General features: G+C 36.2%; 3 protein-coding genes across 3 annotated transcripts; 1 reads left to right on the forward strand and 2 right to left on the reverse strand.

The window, feature by feature from the left end:
- Positions 1-1,360: 1,360 nt before the first annotated feature.
- LOC130748365 (cyclic nucleotide-gated ion channel 4-like) lies at positions 1,361-10,700 on the forward strand. The gene is made up of 7 exons (XM_057601586.1): positions 1,361-1,981; positions 4,358-4,573; positions 5,209-5,525; positions 6,146-6,254; positions 9,066-9,302; positions 9,459-9,545; positions 10,008-10,700. Exons 1-7 carry the CDS (start codon positions 1,406-1,408, stop codon positions 10,536-10,538), a joined length of 2,073 nt encoding a protein of 690 aa, XP_057457569.1. The 5' UTR covers positions 1,361-1,405; the 3' UTR covers positions 10,539-10,700.
- A 6,780-nt stretch (positions 10,701-17,480) lies between these two features.
- Positions 17,481-18,193, reverse strand: LOC130749823 (uncharacterized). The gene is made up of 2 exons (XM_057603190.1): positions 17,935-18,193; positions 17,481-17,789 (listed from the first exon to the last, which is right to left on the reverse strand). The coding sequence occupies exons 1-2, from the start codon at positions 18,070-18,072 to the stop codon at positions 17,628-17,630; spliced, it is 300 nt and encodes a 99-aa protein (XP_057459173.1). The 5' UTR covers positions 18,073-18,193; the 3' UTR covers positions 17,481-17,627.
- Positions 18,194-20,387: 2,194 nt separating this feature from the next.
- LOC130748135 (uncharacterized) lies at positions 20,388-20,921 on the reverse strand. The gene has a single exon (XM_057601291.1). The coding sequence runs from the start codon at positions 20,823-20,825 to the stop codon at positions 20,550-20,552; it is 276 nt and encodes a 91-aa protein (XP_057457274.1). The 5' UTR covers positions 20,826-20,921; the 3' UTR covers positions 20,388-20,549.
- Between the last annotated feature and the right edge of the window lie 3,160 nt (positions 20,922-24,081).

The raw sequence follows: 24,081 nt of genomic DNA on the forward strand, positions 1-24,081 counted from the left end.
TGAGCTTTCGTTTCCTCAGCATCCTCAACAATTTCTGGACATGGCTCACCTTCAGCTTCTGGACCTTCGCAACCCACCCCAACCTCACCCGCATTGAAGGCTCTGAATCCATCAATCTGCCACCATAGAAGATGCATCGGAGAGCACTCCATATTGAAGGCTTTGAATCCATCGATATGCTTTATCAATCTCCATCGATCTGCTCTGATTGTGGCCTCCGCACCCAGATCGCCTTTCACCTCAGCAAATCGGGACAAGCCTTGAGGGGTTTTGGTGGTTGAGGGTGGTGCGATGGAGGGGGGGGGGGCGCTCTCCTCCTTCACTGGTGCGATGGAGGTCGAGAACATTATAGGTATCGTGCGATGGAAGAGGCTTTTTGCATCTTGTCATTTGTAAGGTTTGAAGGGTTAAAGAAGAGGAAGAGGGAGTGGGGTCGGTCTGGAATGCCAGCTGGAGGGTATTGATGGTGATTTTGGTGAAGAAGCGTTGATGGGGAAGAAGATGGGAGTGTTTAGGTATTTTTTATTTGTATGGTAGGAGAGGGAGGAAGATGAAGAAAATTCTGAAAACAATTGATGAAGATGGTTGAAGATGATGATGAAGAGGGTAGAAGATGGTAGAAAGTTTGTTATTCAGAAAATGTTTTTTATGATTTTTATTTTTTAATTAATAAGTTTAATTTTAATTAATTAATTTGGGGTAATTTGAGTTTTTAATTTAATTTAATTTTCTTAATTTGATTTTAATTTTCTAATGCGTAATGTTTATTTTATTTTTTAAAATCCATGTAAGCATTATTGATCCATTCAGCGTGCCACTTCATCCGTTGCCGGAGCCTCGGGCTCCGGCAAGGACCTGCCCCAAACATTTTACAACAATAAAATACTTTTTTTTATTTATTCCGACGAGAGACCTAGGTCAGATGACGACACAAAGACATAGACCAATTTGAGGATTAATTAACCCTTAATATAATAACTAACAACCATATATGATATGATGGTTGTGAACCACTTTTATAATGGTGAACAATACAACAACCCTTTAATTATTATTAAACAAACATCACAAACCTATAATTAGAGAGAAAATAAAAACAGATACCCTAAAATTTATCTATTTTTTAATATTTTCTTTTTTCAAGAATATTTGGAGGGGTGAAAAGGCAAAAGATGAAAACTACATCACTACCTGACTTGGCATACCTGATGTGAAGAAGGCAACATCATATAGTCCAAAAAACCACTACTTGTCCATTTCCCTTTATCACACCACTCTTGCACCTCACCTCACCTTCCTACTCCAATTATTTATTTATCCCCCCTTCACCCCATCCAGTCAATACTTCAAAAATCAAAATCAAATTAATCTGTTGTTCACTACTTTAGTTTCATTTCTCTCTTCCATGGCCACCTCCCCCACCACCCACACTCTCTCTCACCACTCACGTGTTTCACACATGCACCACCACTACTATACCACCTCCTCCTCCGACGAGTTAGACCTCAAGGACAGCGACATTGAGGAAGATGACACCGAGGAGGAGGAGGAGGAGGTGGTGGAGAAAGGAGGAGGAGCCACCAGCGGCAAGGTGGTTGTTTCATCATCACGGTGGCGTGACCCTAGAGGCAAATGGGTGAAAGAATGGAACAGGATGTTCCTACTAGTGTGCGCCACCGGATTATTCGTGGACCCGCTGTTCTTCTACGCGCTGTCGATGAGCGACACGTGTATGTGTCTCTTCATCGACGGCTGGCTCCTCATCAGCGTCACCGTGATCCGCTGCATGACGGACGCGTTGCACCTCTGGAACATGTGGTTGCACTTCAACATGGCCAGACCAACCACCGGAACTTCCTCCTTGTCTTTTCCAGCTGCTGTCACCACCACCACCTTACGTGGCGGCTCCTTTGCGATTCATTATCTTAAGGCTAACACCGGTTTCTTCTTTGACCTCTTTGTCATCCTTCCAATTCCCCAGGTAACTTTAACTTTCGTCGTATCTCTGTATTTATTATTTTCTTTTTCATTTAAAACTTCATTTATGCTTTGGTGTTCTTTAATTGCCACATTAGTTACATAAGAAGTTTTGACACATTTAGACTTCAGTTTCTCTTCAATCTCCTTGTATATTTAATGAAATGTTTAATGAAATCAATATCTGACCCTCATTACTTACACTTACATTAATTAACACTGTAAAGCATTAAATATATATATATATATATATATATATATATCAAAGAATTGATATTTAAAATAAAGTAGGTTGAGAATTGTATTAATTACCTAAAAAAAATTATATTTGATTATTGGATACTTTGAAAAGAAGTGTATAAAGTATAAACAATGAGCATATTACAAAAAGATTAATGTTTAGCTGACAATGGAAAAGCAACCCACTCAGAGAGATACATGAACATATATATATATAAGAGACTGAAATGAGAGATATAATCAATGATATTAACAAGATATAAGAGAAGATAATAAGAAAAAATAGTGAAAATGAGATAGAAAAGCATGATGAAGTGTAACAATAAAAAGGATGAGAGATCATTGGTTGGTGCATGTAGAGAAGGATTTCTTGGAAGAGGTATATATTCGTTTAATGTGATCTTAAAGTCTTGAGAGAATTAGTTTTACCTTGGTGCAATAAGAAAGAGGTTTGAGTATTGATTTTTCCACACTATTATTTTACACTCCCATACCTCAGTCCTTTTTTCTTTTTCTTTTTAATAGTAGATAATTATCGATCCTACGATATATGATGAAAGGGATGAGGGAGATACATATTGTGTGTGAAAAAGTACATGTGTCCTTTTTACTATAAATATATAATTTTAAGTACTACCTTTTTTTTTGGGAGAAAGTATGTTAATTTGAGAGGGGGGGAGGTTCGAAGTTTGGTACACTTGCAAGTGATGGAGGAAATCAGGAAGAAACGCATGAAACGCGGCTTGTTTTTATTCGTGCAGATTGTGATGGGTAACGGCATTACACTTCATCATGTGGATGTTTTCTGGTATGCCCGTTATACGTTTTGGATTTGACAGGGGCCAGTGGGTTGGGGTTGTGTATATATTATGAAACACAGTCATTGTCTTGTTGATCAGGAAGTTCAGGACTAATGGTTTGTTTAGTATAAAAGAGAAAATGAGAATAGAAAAAACAAGACCAGATAAAATGTGAGAGAAGTTGATGAGGAGAAAATTAAAAAAGTATATTTAATTAGCTAGTTATTTGGTATGATAAAAATTAAGGATAAAGAGAGGAGAAAAATGACGGAAATTCTCTCATCTCATTTTTCTAATATTAAAATTTAATTAGAAATACACTTAATGATGATATTAATTCATTTATAAATAAAATATATAGCTATAAAGACTAGGTGAACGTACTTTCAAAAAAAAAAAGACTAGGTGAACGTTAACTTGGAAATTTCTTTTACGAATAGGACAAATGAAAGAAGAGGATATAATTGAGATAATAGAAAAAAAAATTAATAGTTATGCAATGTCGGTGTAAAATAGTTTTACACTGACAATCAATCACAACATGTCATATAAAAGGAATAATAACTTTCATTTTAAATTATAATTAAAACAAAGATATGTTTTATGATAATTTTTTTTTGTTACAATGTAAAATCAATTTACACTGATGATGCATGTTCATTTAATATCATAGAAAACTAAAGAAAGGAGAGATCATCTATTCCTTAATTTGAGGGAACGTGTCCGATTTTTTTGGATGTATATGTGAAAATGAGTTGAAAGAAAATAAGTTGAAAGAATATCAAAAGATAATGAAATGAATTTTGAATTGTTTGGATTAAGTGAAAAAAAAAGAAATGTATACATATTTAGTGTTTCATCCTTTTTATATGAACTTTTAAAAATATTCACTTTTTTTAAAAGACAATTTTTAAATTTAAATTATATATATTATATTAAAATTATAATATTTAAAACAAAAATGTAATAAGATTGATAACTATTAAAAAAGGAAACTATGAGGGTAAATCTGTAATTTAAAAGAAGATGCTCACTCTACTTAAATACTGTTTTCCACTCATTTCTATTGCAACCAAATACATGAAAATTCTCAATTCCTTCCATTTTTCTTTCCTTCCTTATTCCTTCCATTATTTCCACACAAACAAACATAGCATAAAATCTGTTCTTAAACTTCCACTCTCCAATTCTAACTCTCTTTTCTTGGTTTAACTTTCCTCTAACACGTTTTTTTTTTCTCGAAAATAACTTCAATACACTAGAAGAAACAGACTCTAACCAGGTGGAATTTTGTAGAAAAGAAAAAAAGAGTAAAATTTAAAATTTTATCAATTTTGCAGATTGTGCTATGGATAGGGATTCCATCTCTGTTGGAGAAAGGCTCAATTGCGATGGTGACGACGGTGTTCTTAACAATGTTCCTCTTTCAATACCTTCCCAAGATTTATCACTCAGTTTGCATCTTGCGCCGCATGCAAAACCTCTCCGGCTACATTTTTGGCACTGTTTGGTGGGGTATCTCGCTCAACCTGATCGCATATTTTGTCGCTTCCCATGTAAGTAACACCTTTATGTGTCTACATTTGCTTAGCAATCCAGATCCTCTTAATTATAAAATAAAACTTGATCATGATAAGTTTTATACCATTAATTTATTTAATTATTAAACACTCAAAAAATAATAATTAGATGGTGAAATATTTCATTTAAACTACTTTTTCTTCCCAAAACAAATGTTAAAATAGATTTTTAAAACTATTCTTAAAAACGGAAAACTAAAATAGCTGGAGATTAAAGCAATAGTTTATAAAGAGTAATGTTACTCACACACCTCTCTTTTGAGGTGTGTGAGGTGGAATGATGAGAGAGATAGGAAGAAAAGAAAAAGTAAGGGAGAGAAAGTATGAGATGTGATAGATGGTAAAAGGAGAAAGATAAAAACAAAAAGAGGTGGAAATGAAGTGTTTTAAAAATGAGGTGTGTATATATCATTACTCGTTTATAAATTATAAGTGTAAGTGTTGGAAGTCGGATTGCGTTAGTCCATTTTAGACTAAACCACACCCACATCCACAGCCCATCATTCTCCTGGTCCTCAGTCCCCATATTGGGCCAGCGTGCTTCGGGCAAACAGAATTTGTACTTAGTTTAAGTATTCATTATTATTGTGTGTTTGTGCATTTCTGAACAGGCAGCGGGTGCATGTTGGTACTTGCTAGGAATCCAAAGGGCAACCAAGTGCCTGCAAGAGCAATGTGGGAATGCCCCTGGTTGTAGCCTTAAAACCCTGTGTTGCCAAAAGCCTATATACTATGGAACCACCAACTTGGTGATGAGGGACAAAACAAGGTTGGCTTGGGCACAGAATAGGGAAGCAAGGTCCACATGCTTGGATAGCCCTGATAACTACGACTATGGTGTTTATGAATGGACTGTTCAGCTCGTAACCAATGATAGTCGATTGGAAAAGATACTCCTACCTATCTTCTGGGGCCTCATGACTCTTAGGTAGGTAGCTATACCTCCATTTTTCTCATATACCATGGTTCCCCCTCATCATGCATGATTATTGATTAATTTCTCTCATGATGTGCTTTGTCTTACATTCTTCTTTTGACGAAGATTTTGTTTGATTGCATGTGTATGCCTTTTACCTCGCTCTTTCTAGTGTCACTTTATGTGTTGTGACACAACTCCAAAAGCAGCCACTATCCTTTTTTTATGTGTTCAAAATGCTCCTAAAACGTAACCAAAAAAAATATGCTCCTAAAACATGTTAAATTCGGTAATTGTAATATTTCAACTTTTATGGGGAAAAAAATCATGTGTTTGGACCTTTGGAGAGCTAGTCGCATAAGAATAAAGATGTGGATGTTTATGGATCGCACATGGTTGCCTATATTGGAGATACTAGTGTTAGTTAAAAAAAATTGGAAAAAAATTAGTTGACGCTTCAAATGTAGTTACAAGGAGATAAGAATTGAATAACGAATAGAAAAGGAAGAAATATGATTCGTGGGTACAGTAAAAAAGAAGAAGATAGATATAGAAAGAAAAAGTGACATAAATGTGAATAGCTTCATAGTCACTCTACCTTTATTCTCTTACCTATTTGTTGACGTGAACAGCACATTTGGGAACCTAGAGAGCACAGCGGAACGGATAGAAGTGATTTTCAACATTATTGTGGTCACTGCTGGCCTCATTCTGGTCACCATGTTAATAGGAAATATCAAGGTACCCTCACACTTATTTAATTAATTAATTTGAGTCGCATGATATATAAAATTAATTCAAGTGTTTATATCAAAGTAATGGAAGAAATCAAAGAAAAGATTTCACATTCTATTACTCATATGAGAGTGAGTATCATTATTCAGCTTATATACAAAATGCTAAGATGTAACTAACTAATAGAGAAAAGGGAAATGTGGTTAATCAGTTTTAAGTTTTTACTAACTGTTAATAACCGCTTATTTAACCCCTAACTATATCTCTAACTGACTCTAGTTACTAGTAAGCTAATATATATACCCCCTCATAAGATGGTGAAATGGTACTTTGGGAAGAGTTTTTTAGTAAGCATGCATATCTGCTAGTTGATCATGAGTAGAGACATGTATGAGATTGAGGAACTAATTAGAATTCACATGTTTTCTGACAAAATAACAATCAATATCCACATTGCAAGTAGGATTTGTGGCTAATTGAATGGCTGTTTTATCGTCACAAAGGACCATGACTGATTGAAGAGAAATCTCAAATGACCTGAGAAGCTGCTTAAACCACAATTGTTAACTAGTGAGGAAAGCTAGTGCCCTTTACTCTGCTTCGGCAGAAGAACTTGCAACGACAGGTCGCTTCTTTGACTTCCAAGCTATGATAGAATTGCCAAGAAATATGCAAAAACCGGTTGAAGACTTTCGGGTGAGGGAGAAACTACCCCAATCTGCATCAACATAAACAGTTACTTTGAGTGAAGACTTTGTTGGAAACAAAATGCCTTGACCTGGTGGCCCTTTCAGATATTGTAAAATTTGGTGAACTGCCTGCAGATGAATTGTCCTAGACTGAGACATGAACTGAGAAAGTTTATTCACAACATATGTAATATCTGGTCTTGAACTGAGAAAGTCTTTATATTGGGATGGACCTGTTAAGAGTTCACCTGAAGTGGCATTGAGAGATATATTAGGATCCATAGGAAACTATTGGGGCTTGCAATCCCTATATCCATATCGTTCAAAAGTTGCAGGGTGTACTTTCTTTGACATAAATACAAACATGTAGGTGAAGAAGCTATTTCCAAACCCAAATTTTTTTTTAGATCATCTCTGGTTTTTGACCTGAAAGATTACAGAAAGCACCTGGTAAATAGTAAATTATCAGTATATGGTTGAATGAAACCATGCTTAATAAGAAGCTCTAAAAATTTGACAAACCACTATTGCAGAAAGCACTTGGTTGGATTTAGTCCTCCTATTATTGTGTCATCTACATAAACCATTAGCAGAACCAAGGAATCTTGACTCCCTTTTGTAAATAGTGAATAATCAGCTTATGATTGAATTAAACCATGCTACATAAAACCTCTAAAAATTTGACAAACCACTGTTGAGAAGCTTGTTTCAGTCCCTATAAGAACTTATTTAACTTGCACACATGACCAGTATTGGATGTTGGATACCCTAGAGGGAGCTTCATGTAGACTTCCTCTGATAATTCTTCATTAAACGGCATTATTTGTGTCCAATTGGACTAAATGCCAATGCCTCTGAGCTGCAACAGAAAGCAAGACTCTAATAGAAGTGATTTTGGCCACTTGTGATAAGGTTTCCATGAAATCTATCTGTGCTTGCTCTGTGTAACCTTTGGCTACAACCAAAGCCTTGTATCTATCAATTGATCTATCTGCTTTATGTTTAATTTTGTAAATCCAACGATACCCAATTGCTTCCTTTCCCTCTGGTAATGGCACAATAGACCAAGTATGATTGAGTTCAAGAGCTGCAATTTCTTCTACCATGGCAGTTCTCCATTGAGGAAACTTGACTGCTTGGTAATTGTATTGAGGCTCATAAGAGCTGTCCACATGCAAGATAAAATCCCTATAGGTGGGAGATAAGCGATCAAATGTAAGACATGCAGTGAGAGGGTATGGAGTATGACACACGTAGTTTTTGTAGATGAGAATGTGGTCTAGAAACTCTGGTGGACCTCTTGGTCGGTTCAGCAGGGGCTTGTTCAAGAATAGGAGAATTATCAGGTGTAGGGACCAAAACTTGTGTAGGAGCAGCAGGCACAGAAACTGTAGTTTCAAGTGGGAAGTCAGATATGGTCATTGACTCATTGGCATCAGTATCTTATCAAACTGTGCTGAAGAAGAATCTGTAACTGATGCAGTATTCTTCTTGTATTTTTTCTTAACTGTTGTGATGACTGGAAATTCTTGGACTGCTGTGTGGAATTGCCATTGTATTTACAGTACAAGCAAGCTGATTATCAGACAATTGAGTTGAAGAATCAATCTTTCTATGATTTTCATCTTGAATGACAAGCGAGAAAACATCATCGATTGAGGGAATAGAGCGTATAAGTAAGATCTTCCCTCTAATTTGAGAAAAGCAATCATTCAATCCCATCAGAAATGTAAGAGCATATTCAGTCTGAAATGTGCAATCAGAGGTTGTACCCCTCCACAATCACATTGATGAACCGCGCGATATTCCCCAAGCAATGGAAGAAATCAAAGAAAAGATTCACATTCTATTATTCATCTGAGAGAGTGAGTATCATTGCAATGAGATTCAGCTTATATATAAAAATCTAAGATGTAACTAACTAATCAGTTTTAACTAACTGTTAACCACTTATTTAACTACTAACTATATCTCTAACTGATAACTCTAGTTACTAGTAAGCTAATAGTTTATTAAAAATTTCAAACATACACTATATCTCTAACTGATAACTCTAGTTACTAGTAAGCTAATAGTTTATTAAAAATTTCAAACATACACTTATTAGTTATTTTTTGGTATCTTATAGGTGTTTTTAAGTGCTACAACATCAAAGAAGCAAGCGATGCAGTTAAGGATGAGGAACCTTGAATGGTGGATGAGAAAGAGGCAGTTGCCGCAGGGGCTCCGGCAGCGTGTGCGTAACTATGAGCGGCAGCGTTGGACTGCTATGCGTGGGGTTGATGAATGCCAGATGATCAGAAATCTCCCTCAGGGGCTCAGAAGGGACATCAAGTACCATCTCTGTTTGGATTTGGTCAGACAGGTAAGGTTCCATTCCTCACTTCAACATCACTTTTTTTTTGTGCCATACTAAAATTTCAAACAGTAGAGATTGTTTGCATTTCTTTAAGGACTGCAGTCTGCAGAGGATTCTAATCATGCTAATATTTTTTTTGTCATCATTCAAATTTTGTTTCAGGTGCCACTGTTTCAGCATATGGATGATTTGGTGCTAGAGAACATTTGTGACCGTGTGAAGTCTCTTGTGTTCACAAAGGGAGAAACGGTAAGATCTAAATCCCTCTGAATTGCAGTATTACTAACAACATATAGCATATACATTTCATATAGGAGGCGTTATGCAAATTTTTGAGTTCAAACAACAAGCTGTTCATGTGGTCAATGAACTTCACTTATTTAAAGTGATTTCTTACTTCAAAAGAGAAATGACCTTAGACATCTCAATAGTTGCTGGGAAAAAAAACAATTAAGAATATTTTACATACATACATACATAACAAATCAATTATCTCATTAATGAATGATAGTTTGTTTGGATAAGTGGTGACACACAATTCAAATCACGGTAACTCTTGTAGCTTCTTTCCAGAGTAAATTATGGAGTTTTAGGCCGCAGAACCAGACATGCCAGCTATGAGATGTCTTCATTTCCCTTTTAGAGTCAATTGTGAACTACTACTAATCAAATTGAATGAGCTAAATATTTGTGGTTATTGTGCATATACAGATAACTAGAGAGGGAGACCCGGTTAAGAGAATGCTATTCGTGGTAAGGGGCCACCTTCAGAGCAGCCAAGACCTACGAGACGGGGTGAAAAGTTACTGCACCTTAGGCCCCGGGAACTTCAGTGGCGACGAGCTCCTCTCATGGTGTCTAAGAAGGCCGTTCATAGAGCGTCTTCCACCGTCCTCAGCCACTCTGGTGACGCTCGAAACCACCGAAGCATTCGGGCTTGAAGCGGAGGACGTGAGGTATGTGACACAGCATTTCAGGTACACCTTCATGAAGGAAAAGGTTAAGAGAAGCGCGAGGTATTACTCGCCCGGGTGGAGAACTTGGGCTGCAGTGGCCATTCAACTAGCTTGGAGGAGGTACAAGCACAGGTTGAGTTTGACATCTTTGTCATTTATAAGGCCCCGGAGGCCGGCGTCGAGGTGCACTTCCATGGAGGAGGACAGGCTTCGCCTTTATACGGCTTTGTTAACCTCGCCAAAGCCTAATGACCAGGAGGAATATGATGACTTTGACTTTTCATAGTATGTAGATTTTGCTTGGTTAACCTGAATGAAAAAGAAAAGAAGGAAGTATATAATGTATGGAGTGTGCTGGAGTGCTTTGATTGTTGACTTGATATGTGGATTATCTTAGGCTGACTAGTGAAAATGTAAAAAGTAATTAATGAATAAAATTATTTATGGACAGGCGGACAGCAAAAGGACACTTAAAAGTTAAAACTATCAATTAACTAACAAATTAAAATGAAGGTTACTAGTATGATGTTGTGAAGTTGTGTTGAAAATGCTCTCAAAGCTATAGCCGTCTAGTGATTGTTTTCAGTTTTCACCTTCATTCATTGGGATGTTCTCGATGCATTTACCTTCTTCCTTCTGAAAGTGAGCCTCTAAGTTTTTTTAATTACTATTTTAAGAAATTAAAAAAGAGAAAAACTTGATAGAAACCGTTTTGAATAGCATGTCTTAAAAACAGTTTTAATTTACTTGACTCGATAGGGTGGGTATTGAGGGTTTGATGAAGTGCATGAAGATGAATATAATGAATTTAATAGGGTGTTTCTTATCTATTATTAGTAGTAGACACTCAAGATAGGAAATTGTGACGATGGATGAAGATAGGAAATCGTATCGCTGAATCAAGACGATGGATGAAGATAGGAAATCGTATCGTTGAATCAAGACGATGGAGGAGCTTGTTAGCTAGTAGCAAGATTTTTTTTTTGAACCAACAATAGAATAATTGGATCAATAAAGTGACCTGAGTGGAGGGAATGAGTCAAGTCGTTAGAAATAGACTTTTGTGCAAACCTTGCGATCTTCGATGCTCTGTTGTCTGGTGGGGTATGAAAAAAGAAAGAATAAATACTCCAATGCTCAAATTAGTGAAGAGTTGAGCGTGTGAAAACTTACCTAGGGTTATTCTTCACCTTTTATAGTGTGGGTTGAAACCTTTGGGTACAAGTCGATGAAGTTTGGAGTTTGAAGTTCAACGTCATCCTTCCAAAACCACTCGAGTGTCTAACGAATGAGACGTTTGTACTATTAGGTCAGGTAGCCTCCGAGGTTTCTGTGCTTCCTTTGACTCCTTGATATGTGGGATTGTTTCTTGTGAAGCATACCACTGACTCTCAAGATGCTTTAGCTCGGGCAAGGCGAGATAGAATTTTTTTAGTCATCCTAGGGGGAACGAGAAAATCTAGTAGAGTACTTAATGATCAACCACTAAGCCTTAACCACAACGCGTGCCTAAGCGCGAGCCTAGCTGTATGGCCGATGTCATCGCGCGTGATTTGCTCAGTTAGGGTGTGCTTTACATGGTTTGTCAATAACCTTAGCCAGCATGCAAGCGTAATCGCATGGTCGTCTTGGGGGAATGATTCACATGGCTAGCCTATAGGTCCTAATCAACACGTGAGTCTAACCATCTTGTCAACGTGATTTTCGTTGTTTAGGCTTGGCTGGTTCAGGAGTTCCATAGCTTTGGTCGCCATAGAGAGTGAGGGCTGAGAGGTATAGTTTTGTTGGATCATGAGTCTCCTAGCTCAAATCCTCTTGGAGAATGAGGACAAAGAAGTATGACTTGGCTGGACCAGGAATCCCCTAGCTCTAGTCCTCACAAGGAGTGAGGGTCGGAAGGTATGATTAGGCTAGATCACGAGTCTCCAAGCTCCGATTCTCACAAAGAGTGAGGCCACAAATGTATGTCTTGGCATAATAGAAGTAATAAAAAAATTTATGGAAAAAAATATAAATTTTTTAGAGACCATTTTAAACATGAATGTATAAATCAGGCACAAAAACATATTTAATCATATTTTTTATAGCTTTAAAAATTACTTATAATAATATGTTGTTAATGTAGACAATATAAATTTTATCAGCATTTTAAGTGCCCATAAAATCCATGCTGTTTTGGTATTTATTCTATTCTAAAATAAATCTACATGGATTGTACTTTAGATAAAGTTTGAGTTAAATGATAAATCACTCTAGTCTTAAGTAGACAAATGATATTTAAGATAAATAGATTAAAGTTTCTATATTTTATTTAATTTATTTATAAATAATTCTATTGGTCAACTAAGGTTGAATATATAAAGTGACCCTCATAAGTATTGCACTGTAATTTGATGTAATGTAACTGTAAATTTGATATAATATTTCATTAATTGAATTGTTTAATAATAATTTAAAAGATTAAAACACATAAACACATTTGCTGATGGTGGTCGATACAACTTCACTAATATGTTCATCTAATTGTGGGGATTAAGTTCTTGGACTAATATGTTATGTTCTTTGATTTTAATGATCACCTTAATATGTTGGAACTTGGAAGTGTATCTATCACAAGTGTAACTCTCTTTATTGTGCATTAATCAAGTATTGATCATATTCTATAATGTTATTGCAACAAAGTCACCAAAGGGCTTAATGTTCCAAATCGCTTTTTCAGTCCCAGCTTCTTGAGTATGATTACTCAGATTCATTCTGTTTGGCGCCAAATGAATAAAATAATAATTAAACAGAAACAGAGCCATTGTCTTTTACTGCTATAACCAAATTTACAAAAAATATTTGACACTCTAATTGTAAGGATCACAGAAATATTTCTACTACAAACAAGAAACAGATCATACCTTTGAAAGTCACACAAATTTGATACAACAAAAACTAATCTAACAACTTCAGCTAGACCGGCAACCTTGTACTCTGTCTCTTTGAATTATAACTCTCAGTCAACTTCTTGATTGTGTCTGAAATTGCGCAAACAACCAATTGGTAAAGCTCTTGATAGTAATAATAACCGATCACAGCAAAAATCCCAACCCATAACAGCGAAGTTAGCCAAGCTATCTGTGAAGATATAATGGTCAAAACCAAAATTGTAGAGACACTTCCTATCACCAGAATGACACACACCAAGATCACTGAAAAGATCCAAGAATGCTCTCGAAGCAGGGTTTCCGAAATCCATGATAAGAAGAAGAGCACAATCATCAAAACCATGATCATCATGACATTGGGGTGTGTAACAAATAAAGCTTCTCCAGTAGGTGTAGTCTTGAAGGCAATGAAAGCAAACAAGCACATGAAGAATTTGTAAATGACCTCTTGTGAGTCTCTGAAGTGATTCACCCTGATGAGGGTTTAATTGGTTAGACATATGTAGATGATGGAATATGAAAAATGAGTAAAAAGTTTGGTGCTGATCAAGCACAGAAAAGCAGAATATGAAGAGTGTACTGAAGCATTTCATGTAAAGAAATCACTTACTAACCTCATTTGAGACCTTATTCTGGGACTAGAGTTCAATATTGCAGTTGTGTGTGGCATCCTTTTTTCTTGTCTTCTGAAGAACAAGAAATTTTGATAGTAAAATGCTGATTTTGAAGAGAAAATTCCCTGTGAATGTGACCAGGAATGTGACCAGGGATGACACTTTACAGAGTCCACGCTCGTTTTAAAAATTCAAAAGTTTGTTGGTGTGAACTTGGTCACATTAAACGTATTAAACGTATAGTACATCCACGTGCAAATATAGTTGACCCCAAGGAATAGAAGTACGCTGAAATCTGGCGGTGACATGGCTTAACAAATTAATATTCAAAACATGTAACTATTTACGCTCGGAAATTGCTCATGTGTTTTCCTACACAAATAAATAGAACCAACGGGTAATCTTGGATTTGGATTAGATCCTGAGGTGTGGAGTCTTTTTATTTGATGGTTTTTTTGTTGTTGTGTAAGACAGATGTTCTTCTTCGGTTGTTCGAGCCGGGAACATCCACATCATTGTGATGCTAATTCTCCAAGCGGGTGTTTTCCATCCACAAGACTCTAACTCGAGACATTGTTTAAAAGGAATCAAACATGTACCACTTGAACCAACCAACCGTTGGTTGATGGCTTATTTGTTATCTTATGCGTCGAATTTTTGAAATGTGGTTTGAAATGTTAAGTTCAATAAAGAAAAAAGTTAGTAAACATGGACTTATCAGGTGACAACTCGTGAAGTTCTGACCCCGGTGAGTCTGAGACTTAGACTTTCGAAAAGGTTTTGACCCAGAAAAAATAAATACAACCAAATTATCCAGTGATAACTTGGTGAATCGAGATTCAAGTGAACTAAGACTCTAGTTTCGAAAGGTTTCTAGTGATAGAAGCTAAGTTATCCGGTGATAACAAAGAAAATCAAGGTTTCGATGAACTAAGACTTGAGTTTTGAAAGAAAACTTAGAAAAGAAAATTAAAGTGCGAAAAAGAAAGTAAATGTGCATGGAAAATAAAAGAAAGCACTTAGAGAAAGCATAAAAGTAATGCAAAACGGTAAAGAAATGCGTAAGAGCATGTGAATGAAAATAGAAAATGCATTAATTAAATAAAAGAAAAGGAAAGAAGGTTGGTGGAACACTTATACATTAACTCGTGTAGCCACATCTTGTCTGTGTGATTGATGTATGAGCGTTTAGAGTGTTAGTATTCTAGATTACAACGGTCTATTTATAGTACTAGAATTCTCTACTCCTTCCGCGTCGTAAGGGTATATGTTATTCTTCTCCTCTCTTTAAGAGAGAGAGAGAGAGAGAGAGAGAGAGAGAGAGAGAGAGAGAGAGAGAGAGAGAGAGAGAGAGAGAGAGAGAGAGAGAGAGAGAGAGAGAGAGAGAGAGAGAGAGAGAGAGAGAGAGAGAGAGAGAGAGAGAGAGTTAAGATCGAATCGGAGTTGGGCAGCAACATGACAAGGGATAACTTTCAACGGGTCATTCCACGACGCCAGGGAGAGGTGGGATCAAAAGAAAGGGTGACAACGTTTTCTTCTCAAATAATCCAGAGGACTGCTCAAAAGTTAATCTATGGAGGGTCTTCCAAAGATTGGGTCACGTATGGGAGGTATTCATGCCGGAGAAGAAGAACATGCAAGGGCATTGGTTCAGATTTGTGAGGTTTCTAGAGGTGCAAGAACCAAAAGGGCTTGAGTCCCAACTTGACAAGATTGTCTTGAGTAATTTTAAAAGGCATGTGAACCTACCAAAATACTTAAGATATGATGAAAAGTTCAGTGTTGGACCACAACAAAGGGGAGGAACAGTAGGTCTTGGAATTGATGGCGGCGAAGGCTGTCAGACAAGGAGGAATGCAGAGAACAAATTAAATGGTTATAAATAAAAAAGAAACTAGAGAATGGTTTAGCAGAGGAGGAGGACACACAAGTGGACACCAAGAAAAGCAACGAATATGACAAATGAAGAGGAATGGAAGGGGACCATACTTCCAATTCTAGAGAAATAATTTAGAATGGTTAAACAATAGCTACGTCGAGAGTTTAAGGGATCCGATGAAGTTGGAGACGATTTATGAGACATTTCAGTTATCAGGTTTTCACTCAATAAAGATAAGATATCTGATGGATAAACAAGTGTTGCTAAATTTTTTGGAGGAATGGATTGTTCAAGAGATGTTGGAGGGACCAGAGGAGTGGCTAGAGGTGATCTTTTATGATGTAAGACTATGATCTCTGGCAACAACGACGACGATCATAATGGCTTGGATCATATGCAATGGTGTTCCTCTCGATGTGTGGCACAAAGATTGCATCAAAATGTATGTTTGGATATGAAAAACGATATGTCTATCCATAGTTGAATATGCCCGAATTTTGGCAAGGACAACCCAGCAAGAACCAGTGGAAATGATTTGTCAGATGAAGATAAATAGACAAGGTTTTAGTGTCAGAATGATTGAATTGTTAGGAGGAGAATTGGTGCATCAGTGTAATTGTATGCAAAAGGTGAAAGAGATAGAATCAGCGAACAACTATAGTTCGCATGAAAATAAGTTAGGCTCGGATGGTATTTCACTTATGAGCGGCAATGATGAGAGAAAACATTGAGGAAGAGGTGTGCGATGAAGAAAATGATATGGTAGAGGCCCAGGTGAACGACGACAACATTGACGGCCGATGGGGAAGGAGTGGAGGAGGTATCCCAAGGTTGTCAGCGGTGAGAGAAAGATTTGAGCATTAATGAGGCCACACAAAAAATCATTAATGGAACAAGGCTCAATATGGAAGTAATGATGAACTTAGAAAATGGAGATAGGGAATCACATACGCCAGAAGTAGGGTGGGATGGGTGAGCTACGAGAAATGAAGGGTATTGGAGGGTGAAGGTCCAGGGTTCAAACCCAAGTGAAAGAACTAATTTACTAACAATTAACAACTAACATTTGCCTAAAAAAAATTCGGCAGAAGAAGAAAGGGTTGACAAATTATCTTGGGCCCACCACTTTTTTTTTTGGTCAAATGTTTCAAGATTCGATTAAAAAGGCCTAAAAGCCTTGGCCCACTAACGGGAAAGTACAATGCCAGCTTCGGTGGCCACCACTTGTTGAAAACAGCTAAAATAGAATTGGGCTATCAGATGTTGAAACTGGCCCATTTTAGGGGGTTGTGCGTGAAACACAGCAGGAGGGGGAAATGGGCTGAGAAAGAAGTAGAGGATGGGAGGAGAACATTTTCAAGCATGGCCCAATATGTGAAATAAAAGAAAAACAGATGACACCTGACCTAACGTGAAAATACAATGTGCAGAGGAATCCGGAATCAAAGTTGATGAATTTTATAGAAATATTCCCCAAGGTAACGGATGAGTAAAGTGGCCACCAATCCAAATACTTTCCTATAAATTTAACAAATGATAGAGGCAGCACATATAGTCCTATATAAATGTGATTTTGTAACTAGTATGGATAGCTTAAATGGTACTTGATGGATTAAAATTTCTCAAGTCCTGGGTTCAAATCCTAAACCTAGATACCAAAAAAAAAAGTGATTTTGTGGGTGACGCTTAGAAACCAGCAATCTAGATTCTAGAGTAAGGACCCTGAGGTTTTGAGTTAATGTGTGTGCATTTGCTGCCTCGGGCCTCGGCCAAAAAATAGAGTGAGCTACATAAAACTATGATGGTTAACAAGACAATCTAAAATTGCCTCCATTTATTGGACCTTACACTAAAAAAAGTAACACACACACACACACACATATATATATATATAGCTATTTAGCAGGATATGAACTTTGATATGCTTTAGCTGCTGCCTCTAGTGCTGAAAACTAATTTTCGTGTGCCTCTGGTACAGCAGAACCCTTGAAGAGCAAAATGGCCAAGGTGCCTATGCAGAAGTAGATAAAGCAGCCATAACAGTGAGTCACGTATGAACCAAAATCAGTGCCTACAATGCATTGCCAACCAGGTCCATGCGTCCTATCAAATTCCTGGAACAACATCACACAAAATTGTCCAAAGAAGAATCAGCAAATTAAATAAGCTACTCTTACTCTAAGTGTTACAACTAAATTCATCACCATGACTAGTGGAAAGTTTCATCAAATAACATAGGCTTTTTAATTAAGTGTGTACCTTCTTGATAAATTGGGCTATCTCAATTGCTTCGGTGACATCGAAGGAATCGAGTGCTTTGGATGCTAAATGCAGAGCATCCTGCTGCATGGTTTGGAGCATGTCAGTTTCACCAATCACTGCTTTGCCTTCTAGCATGGTGAATTGATGGAAAATTTACACCAAAAGTAAATTATTGGAAAGGAATTGAGGATGGTAATGGTGCTGCTGATGAGGTAGCACAATGTTGAGCAAAATGGCCCGCTTCTTATAGCTAGGTTAAAATGTAGATTGAAGGTAAGGTGGTGGTGATGATTTAATAGACAATCCAGGATTGGTGCTAGTAGAACAGCCACGTATGGATTACCTTCTTTGTGGCCACAAGATGTCATGGAAATACCCGTGATTTATTATTGTCATTCCACATAGAAAGGGCTTTTGTTGGTATTGTTATGCACAAAGTATTTTTAATTGCACATGGATTGAGTTTGGTGTTACTGTATTTGGCACATGAACAATCAATGCATTTTTTTTGGTTGTATTGCAGGTATCCTCCAAAATGTTTGTTCAAGTCAGAAACACTCACATACTGTGGAGCTAACTCTTACAATGTTGTTTTTCTTTTCCATTGGCAAAACATGAATATGAGATCTAGCTTAAGCGGAATCAGACATGTATCAAAAATAAATTGATTACGAGAGAAAATTCATACAAGGCATGACTTGATCCTAGATAATGTTGTATACGTACGTGTTGTGTAATTTGTGGTTAATTTTGTCGGTTGGATTTGGCCTTGAGTTTTGTCTCAAGGTAAGGAGGTGCTCTAGTTCTGATTATGGACTTTTGGTCTGTTGGCTTTGAGACATTTTGGCTTTTACGCGACAGAAAATTTGGAGATGCCAGCCAAAGTAATCCAAGTGTACAATATTGAGGAAATATAGACAGCAACCACACATACAAATCCTAGCTCCAAGTTCCTATTGTTAAAACCTTTTTCTCGAGTTTAATTATCAGAAATGGATGTGTAAAAATACATGAAATTCCAACACACATCATCTAGGTGGGGCCTTAGTCTTAGAACCTTGATTATGAGGCATATAATGTCCCTGCTACTCGGATTCTTTTTTGGTTCACATGTGGATTACTGGATTCTCTCCATGTTCTCAATTTATCTTATACTGCAATCTCATAAGGCCTAAAGATTGGAAATGCTGGTCAACAACATTAAATAGCATAATCTTTGCCCAAAAGACTTTATTTTAGCAGGAAAATTTTGGATTTGTAATAAAAAATTGTATCATGAAGACAGTCTCTGATGAATTGATTCTATTGGCAAATTTCTCGTACTGAGAGAAGAGTTTTCTAGGCAATAAGAAGTGGATTGAATGTACAAAGGACAAACTTAAGGCCAATGTTAATGTTGAATTTTATCATTTCACCATGAGTTTCATGCCCTGCCTGTAATTTCGCAGCAATCATGTATCATAACTTGTTAATAGGATGAAATCCAAATCACCCGGCCCTCAATGAAAATGAGGTCATTAGATTGATTGATCAGATTTTTTTTACTTGGTTATGGACATCCTAGATTTGTTTTTTAACCCGTAAATAGGAGTTTAACAAAATTACATGAATTTTTTTGTTAACATGTTATTTTGATGATTTTATTCTTTCTTTGTTGATGAAAACACTGCAAACCCAAGATAGTGGTTTCACTGTATGGTGCAGGCAATATGTTTGTTATTTTAATCTGCAGTAACTCCCAACAGTTGAACCAAACAAGAAGCACAAGATTGGGCAGAGCAAAGGCAAAATACTGGAGAGAATCTTGCAGCTTGCATTGAAAGATTGTGTTTAAAGACGCTAAAAATACAGATTTAGATCAATACTAGATTTCCAAAAACACCGATCAATAGAGATTTAACCCATGGACTAATTGAAGACATGATACGTTTGCATCAATACAGAACTCCTCTGGCAAACTCACCTTCATACTTATAGACCCTTTCGCTACATTCACGCAGTCACCGAATCTAAGTCTTTCGATCCGGATCGGACGGCTAAACTTTTAAGACATTTTACCATTTGATTTTGATGAAAAATATGAGACGATCCATCTTAATTGTTCATGTGTATTGTAAATGCATGACACGGCCAAACTCCTGAGACATGGTTACCATCCGATTTTGATGAAAAATATGAGACGGTCCATCTTAATTGTTCATGATGGATCAAATGCATTGATTGTAAATGCACCGAATCTGAGTCCTTTGATCCGGATCTGACGGCTAAACTTTTAAGACATGTTTACCATTCGATTTTGATGACAAATATGAGACTATCCATCTTAATTTTTCATGTCTATTGTAAATGCATGAACATAGGGTATCTCTGACTGTAGGTAACCCAGATCCATAAAATGGCATATCTTCAAGATGTGAAATAATTTTGATTTGAAATTAAACAACATGAACTAGGCAATAATATATACTATTCATTGACAAAACTTTTATGGTTGATGAGATACATAAGGGAGATGAGATCATAGGGCTACAAAGAGGTAATTAATTAACTTGCAGCTGCATCATCATGATTTATATGGGATTGCATTACATATAGTCATATAGATCTCCAAATTAAAACCTTGCAGTACTAGGACCCCAGCAATTTAAGTCCATGACTCTTTTCATAGACTCATCCTTGGTTCTCTTGACCTTGTTGGAAACAGCAGCAGAGGAAGCAGAGGACAATTTCTTGGCCTGAGCATAAGATCTGATGTTAGTCTTGGCATGCTGCTGCAATGACCTTAGAGCATAGTTCCACCTGCAGACACCCAATTGATCTTTCAATGCCTCCACTACCCCAACACTTGATGCCACGACCCATGCTCTGGTTGCTGCTGTAGCACTCATGATTTAGATTTGATATGATAATGAATCAGAAATGAAACTCTTAATGTGACTGTAGTGGAGTTGTTGTTGATTTGTGTTGGTTAATTTGTTATGTTAATTGCTATATATATATAGGTGGGTGAGTAAGTTGAAAGATTGACATGTGGGAGTTAAGAACTAAACCACAGGCGAGTGTAAAGGAAAGAGGAACAAAACCAGGTGCCAGGGCGATGCTACCTATGTATGTAGTTTGGAAGTGAACCCACGGAATTTCCATAATCAACGCGGGGGTCTCTTTTCCTAGGCTCTTGTTGTCCACTTATTCATTTAATAATAATTTAGTTTCCTCCATTAGAGAAGGAAACATAATGTAAAAAACTAAATATCTTATTAAACGCCAAAACTATCCCACCGCGTTCCCGGCTAAAGTAGTCATTCCGTAGTTTTTTAAATGAGATTAATTTCTACATGAGATTAATTTTTACGCATTAGGATAAAAAGTTTTACACATTCATTCAATTACATCTTATATTTTTTATTTTAAATATTATTAAATTTAAATTAATTATGAGCCAACAAAATATAAGGTTGTCATTGAATGATTGTGCAAAATTTAATTACACCGTCAGTGCATAGAAATTAATATTTATTTTTTATGTATTTTCTTCCATAAAGAGTGTTAACAACACTCAATTAACACTCTCATTTATGAAATTAATGTATTTACCACCAAAATCGAAGTGAGATTCATATTTTTAGTAGACTCCACATGAATTTCAACCAATAAATGAGAGTGCTAAAGTGATTGTTTTTTTTTGAGTAAATGTTGATACTTGATAGTGTTTTTTCTTTCTATTTATTTCTAATATTAGTAATATTTGTTAGACATAGGAAATCAACGACCATTAATCAACATACGCAGATTATGACTGTTTCAGACCGCTACAATCTACATAGTATTTAAATAAATAGAAAATCTAACGGCTTAAGAATGCTACAATGACCACCACAAAATCGACGTGTTTATTGGTAGAGGTTAAAAACCTCACTAATTTTTACTTTTCGTGTTTAGCAATGATTTTATATTATATTCTAACAGTTGCAAATCGTCGCTAAATGTCTATGTCAATCAATGGTCGTGAAAACACAAAGTCCGACCCTTGTTCGTGAGTTCTTAAAATTAGAGGGGGAAGGTTTGTAATATTACACCCTACAAAACCTTCAACCTTATATTGTAGTTCCCCCGATTTAGGGGGTTTTAGGGGTGAAATTAAATTAGAAAAAATACTTTTCTATCCCTATAAAACTTGAAAAATTACATTTTCATTATCACTCCTCTCAATCAATAAAGAAACGCTAGAGGGTCATCCTAGCCCTCTCTCAGTCACTGTCGATGAAGGAACTGAAGTCATAGGCAAATTTCCAACTAGAAGCTAACCTTCTGATGACGGAGGCAAATATGCTTGTGTGATCTTTTTCTGTTCCTTATCTCTCTCATTTTAATTTATTCGCTAACTGAGAAACTGAATTAAGGTTATAAAAGATTGCTCTAAGTCTTAAGAAATTATATTTACTACCTAACTTCTAAGGTTGCACTCATGTGATGAACCTCATCAGCGCCTGCTGATCTTTTAAGTTTCCTAACTTATTCTAACTTTCAACATTTGCTGAAATTAATAGACAAAAGTAATATTTTTTAAGAGTTCAAATAGAATTTTATAAATGCATTTAACTTTGTGTTATCTTTATTTATATCAAAGGCATCACTAGGTATCCTAATATTCATGTGCCTGTTTGGTTTTCAGTTGGGTGAATGTGCTTTGAAAATCATGCTATTGAATTTTAATGCTTTAAACAGATTTCATAACTGAAAACCAAACAAACACATGTATAATGTGTCCTTAAAGCAACTTTAGGTATGTCATTCGACTTTACTCGTATTTAGTGATAGAATAATGTTCTATTTACACCTCTTTTTAAGGTGGAGAGAGGTGAAATGGGGAGAGAGATGTGAAAAAAAGAAAAAGTAAGAGAAGAAAAGTATGAAATGTGATAAATGATAAGAGGAGAGAAATAGAAATAAAAAGATGTGAAAATTGAGTGTTTAAAAAATGAGGTGTGTATTCATTATAACAAATAAACCCTTTCTCTGGGAACTCTCCTAGCTACTTGGTTCTTCAACCGAGCCAACTCCAAGGATGACATTCTATAGTCAGTTATTTCCTCTGGGCTCCAAACACCGGAATCTTATTGTGACAGTCTAACACAACATGATTGGCAGACAACCAATTCATTCTTATGATGACATCTATTTATTTTAAAGCCAAATCAGACCTGTTTTGAAAATATGATTCATAATGATTTTATTATTTCTTTGTTGATGAAAACTATACAAACCCAAGAGAGTGGTTTCACTGCCTGATGCAGATAATATATATGGCCATTATTTTAATCCACAGCAACTCTAAACAATTGACCTAAGCAGAGAAGAAGATTGGAGAGAGCAAAGGCAAAATAGTGGAGATAAATTCTTTCAGCTGAGAGCATGAATTCAAAGGTTGTTGTGTTTCTATTACAATAGCAAATTTCAAGATTTAGGATTAATTGATTTCTTTTATGAAAACACTCATGTTTTGTGGTTGGAGGGAGGGAAAGAAAACACACAAATCGATGAATGAATTTAGATTAAAGTGTAGTCCAAATTCACACCTCAAATTCTGTGTTTTTTTTCCTTCCCTCTTTCCCTCCCTCCAACCAAACAAGACCTAAGTCACTAACGATCATTAGAGATTTAACCTATGGACTAATTGGAGACATAACACCTTTGGATCATAGCAAGTTATTTCTTTCCCTGTTCAATTTTAACTATTTGGACTTTGACATGATGACATCCCATCAGATTGATAACATCCTAACCCAGATATTCCCTCTACAAGTGCACATCTTTGAGATGTGATGGTGATTTGAGCTGAAAAAATGAAAACAAAAAATGAACAACACAAAAAACAGACCTGATCAATTGGGCAATATTTACAATTCCATTGACAAAAAAATTATGAATCATAAATTACATAAGGAGATGAGTTAACAGGGCTACAAAGAGGTAAGTTGTAGCATCAACATCATGATTTATATGGGATTGCATCAAAGAACCGATTAGCTCAAAGGCTTAAGCTATTCCGTAAAGGTAAATGATTCTGAATGGTTTTAACTTATGTTTCTAACACGCTTCTCATACAATAGTTCTTTGAGCTTGAAGCGTGAACAATGCACCATG

The sequence above is a fragment of the Lotus japonicus genome, chromosome 3, assembly GCF_012489685.1.
Source record: "Lotus japonicus ecotype B-129 chromosome 3, LjGifu_v1.2".
Taxonomy (NCBI): Eukaryota; Viridiplantae; Streptophyta; class Magnoliopsida; order Fabales; family Fabaceae; genus Lotus; species Lotus japonicus.

What these genes read in the sequence shown, in the direction of transcription:
- LOC130749823 (XM_057603190.1), bottom strand. Translation starts at nt 18,072, where the DNA reads ATGCTAGAAGGCAAAGCAGTGATTGGTGAAACTGACATGCTCCAAACC. An exon ending in TAGCCCAATTTATCAAGAAG is followed by an intron (nt 17,790 to 17,934) that starts GTACACACTTAA and finishes ATGTTGTTCCAG; the next exon opens with GAATTTGATAGGACGCATGG.
- LOC130748135 (XM_057601291.1), bottom strand. Translation starts at nt 20,825, where the DNA reads ATGAGTGCTACAGCAGCAACCAGAGCATGGGTCGTGGCATCAAGTGTT.
- LOC130748365 (XM_057601586.1), top strand. Translation starts at nt 1,406, where the DNA reads ATGGCCACCTCCCCCACCACCCACACTCTCTCTCACCACTCACGTGTT. An exon ending in TGGGGCCTCATGACTCTTAG is followed by an intron (nt 5,526 to 6,145) that starts GTAGGTAGCTAT and finishes TGACGTGAACAG; the next exon opens with CACATTTGGGAACCTAGAGA. An exon ending in TGTTCACAAAGGGAGAAACG is followed by an intron (nt 9,546 to 10,007) that starts GTAAGATCTAAA and finishes GTGCATATACAG; the next exon opens with ATAACTAGAGAGGGAGACCC.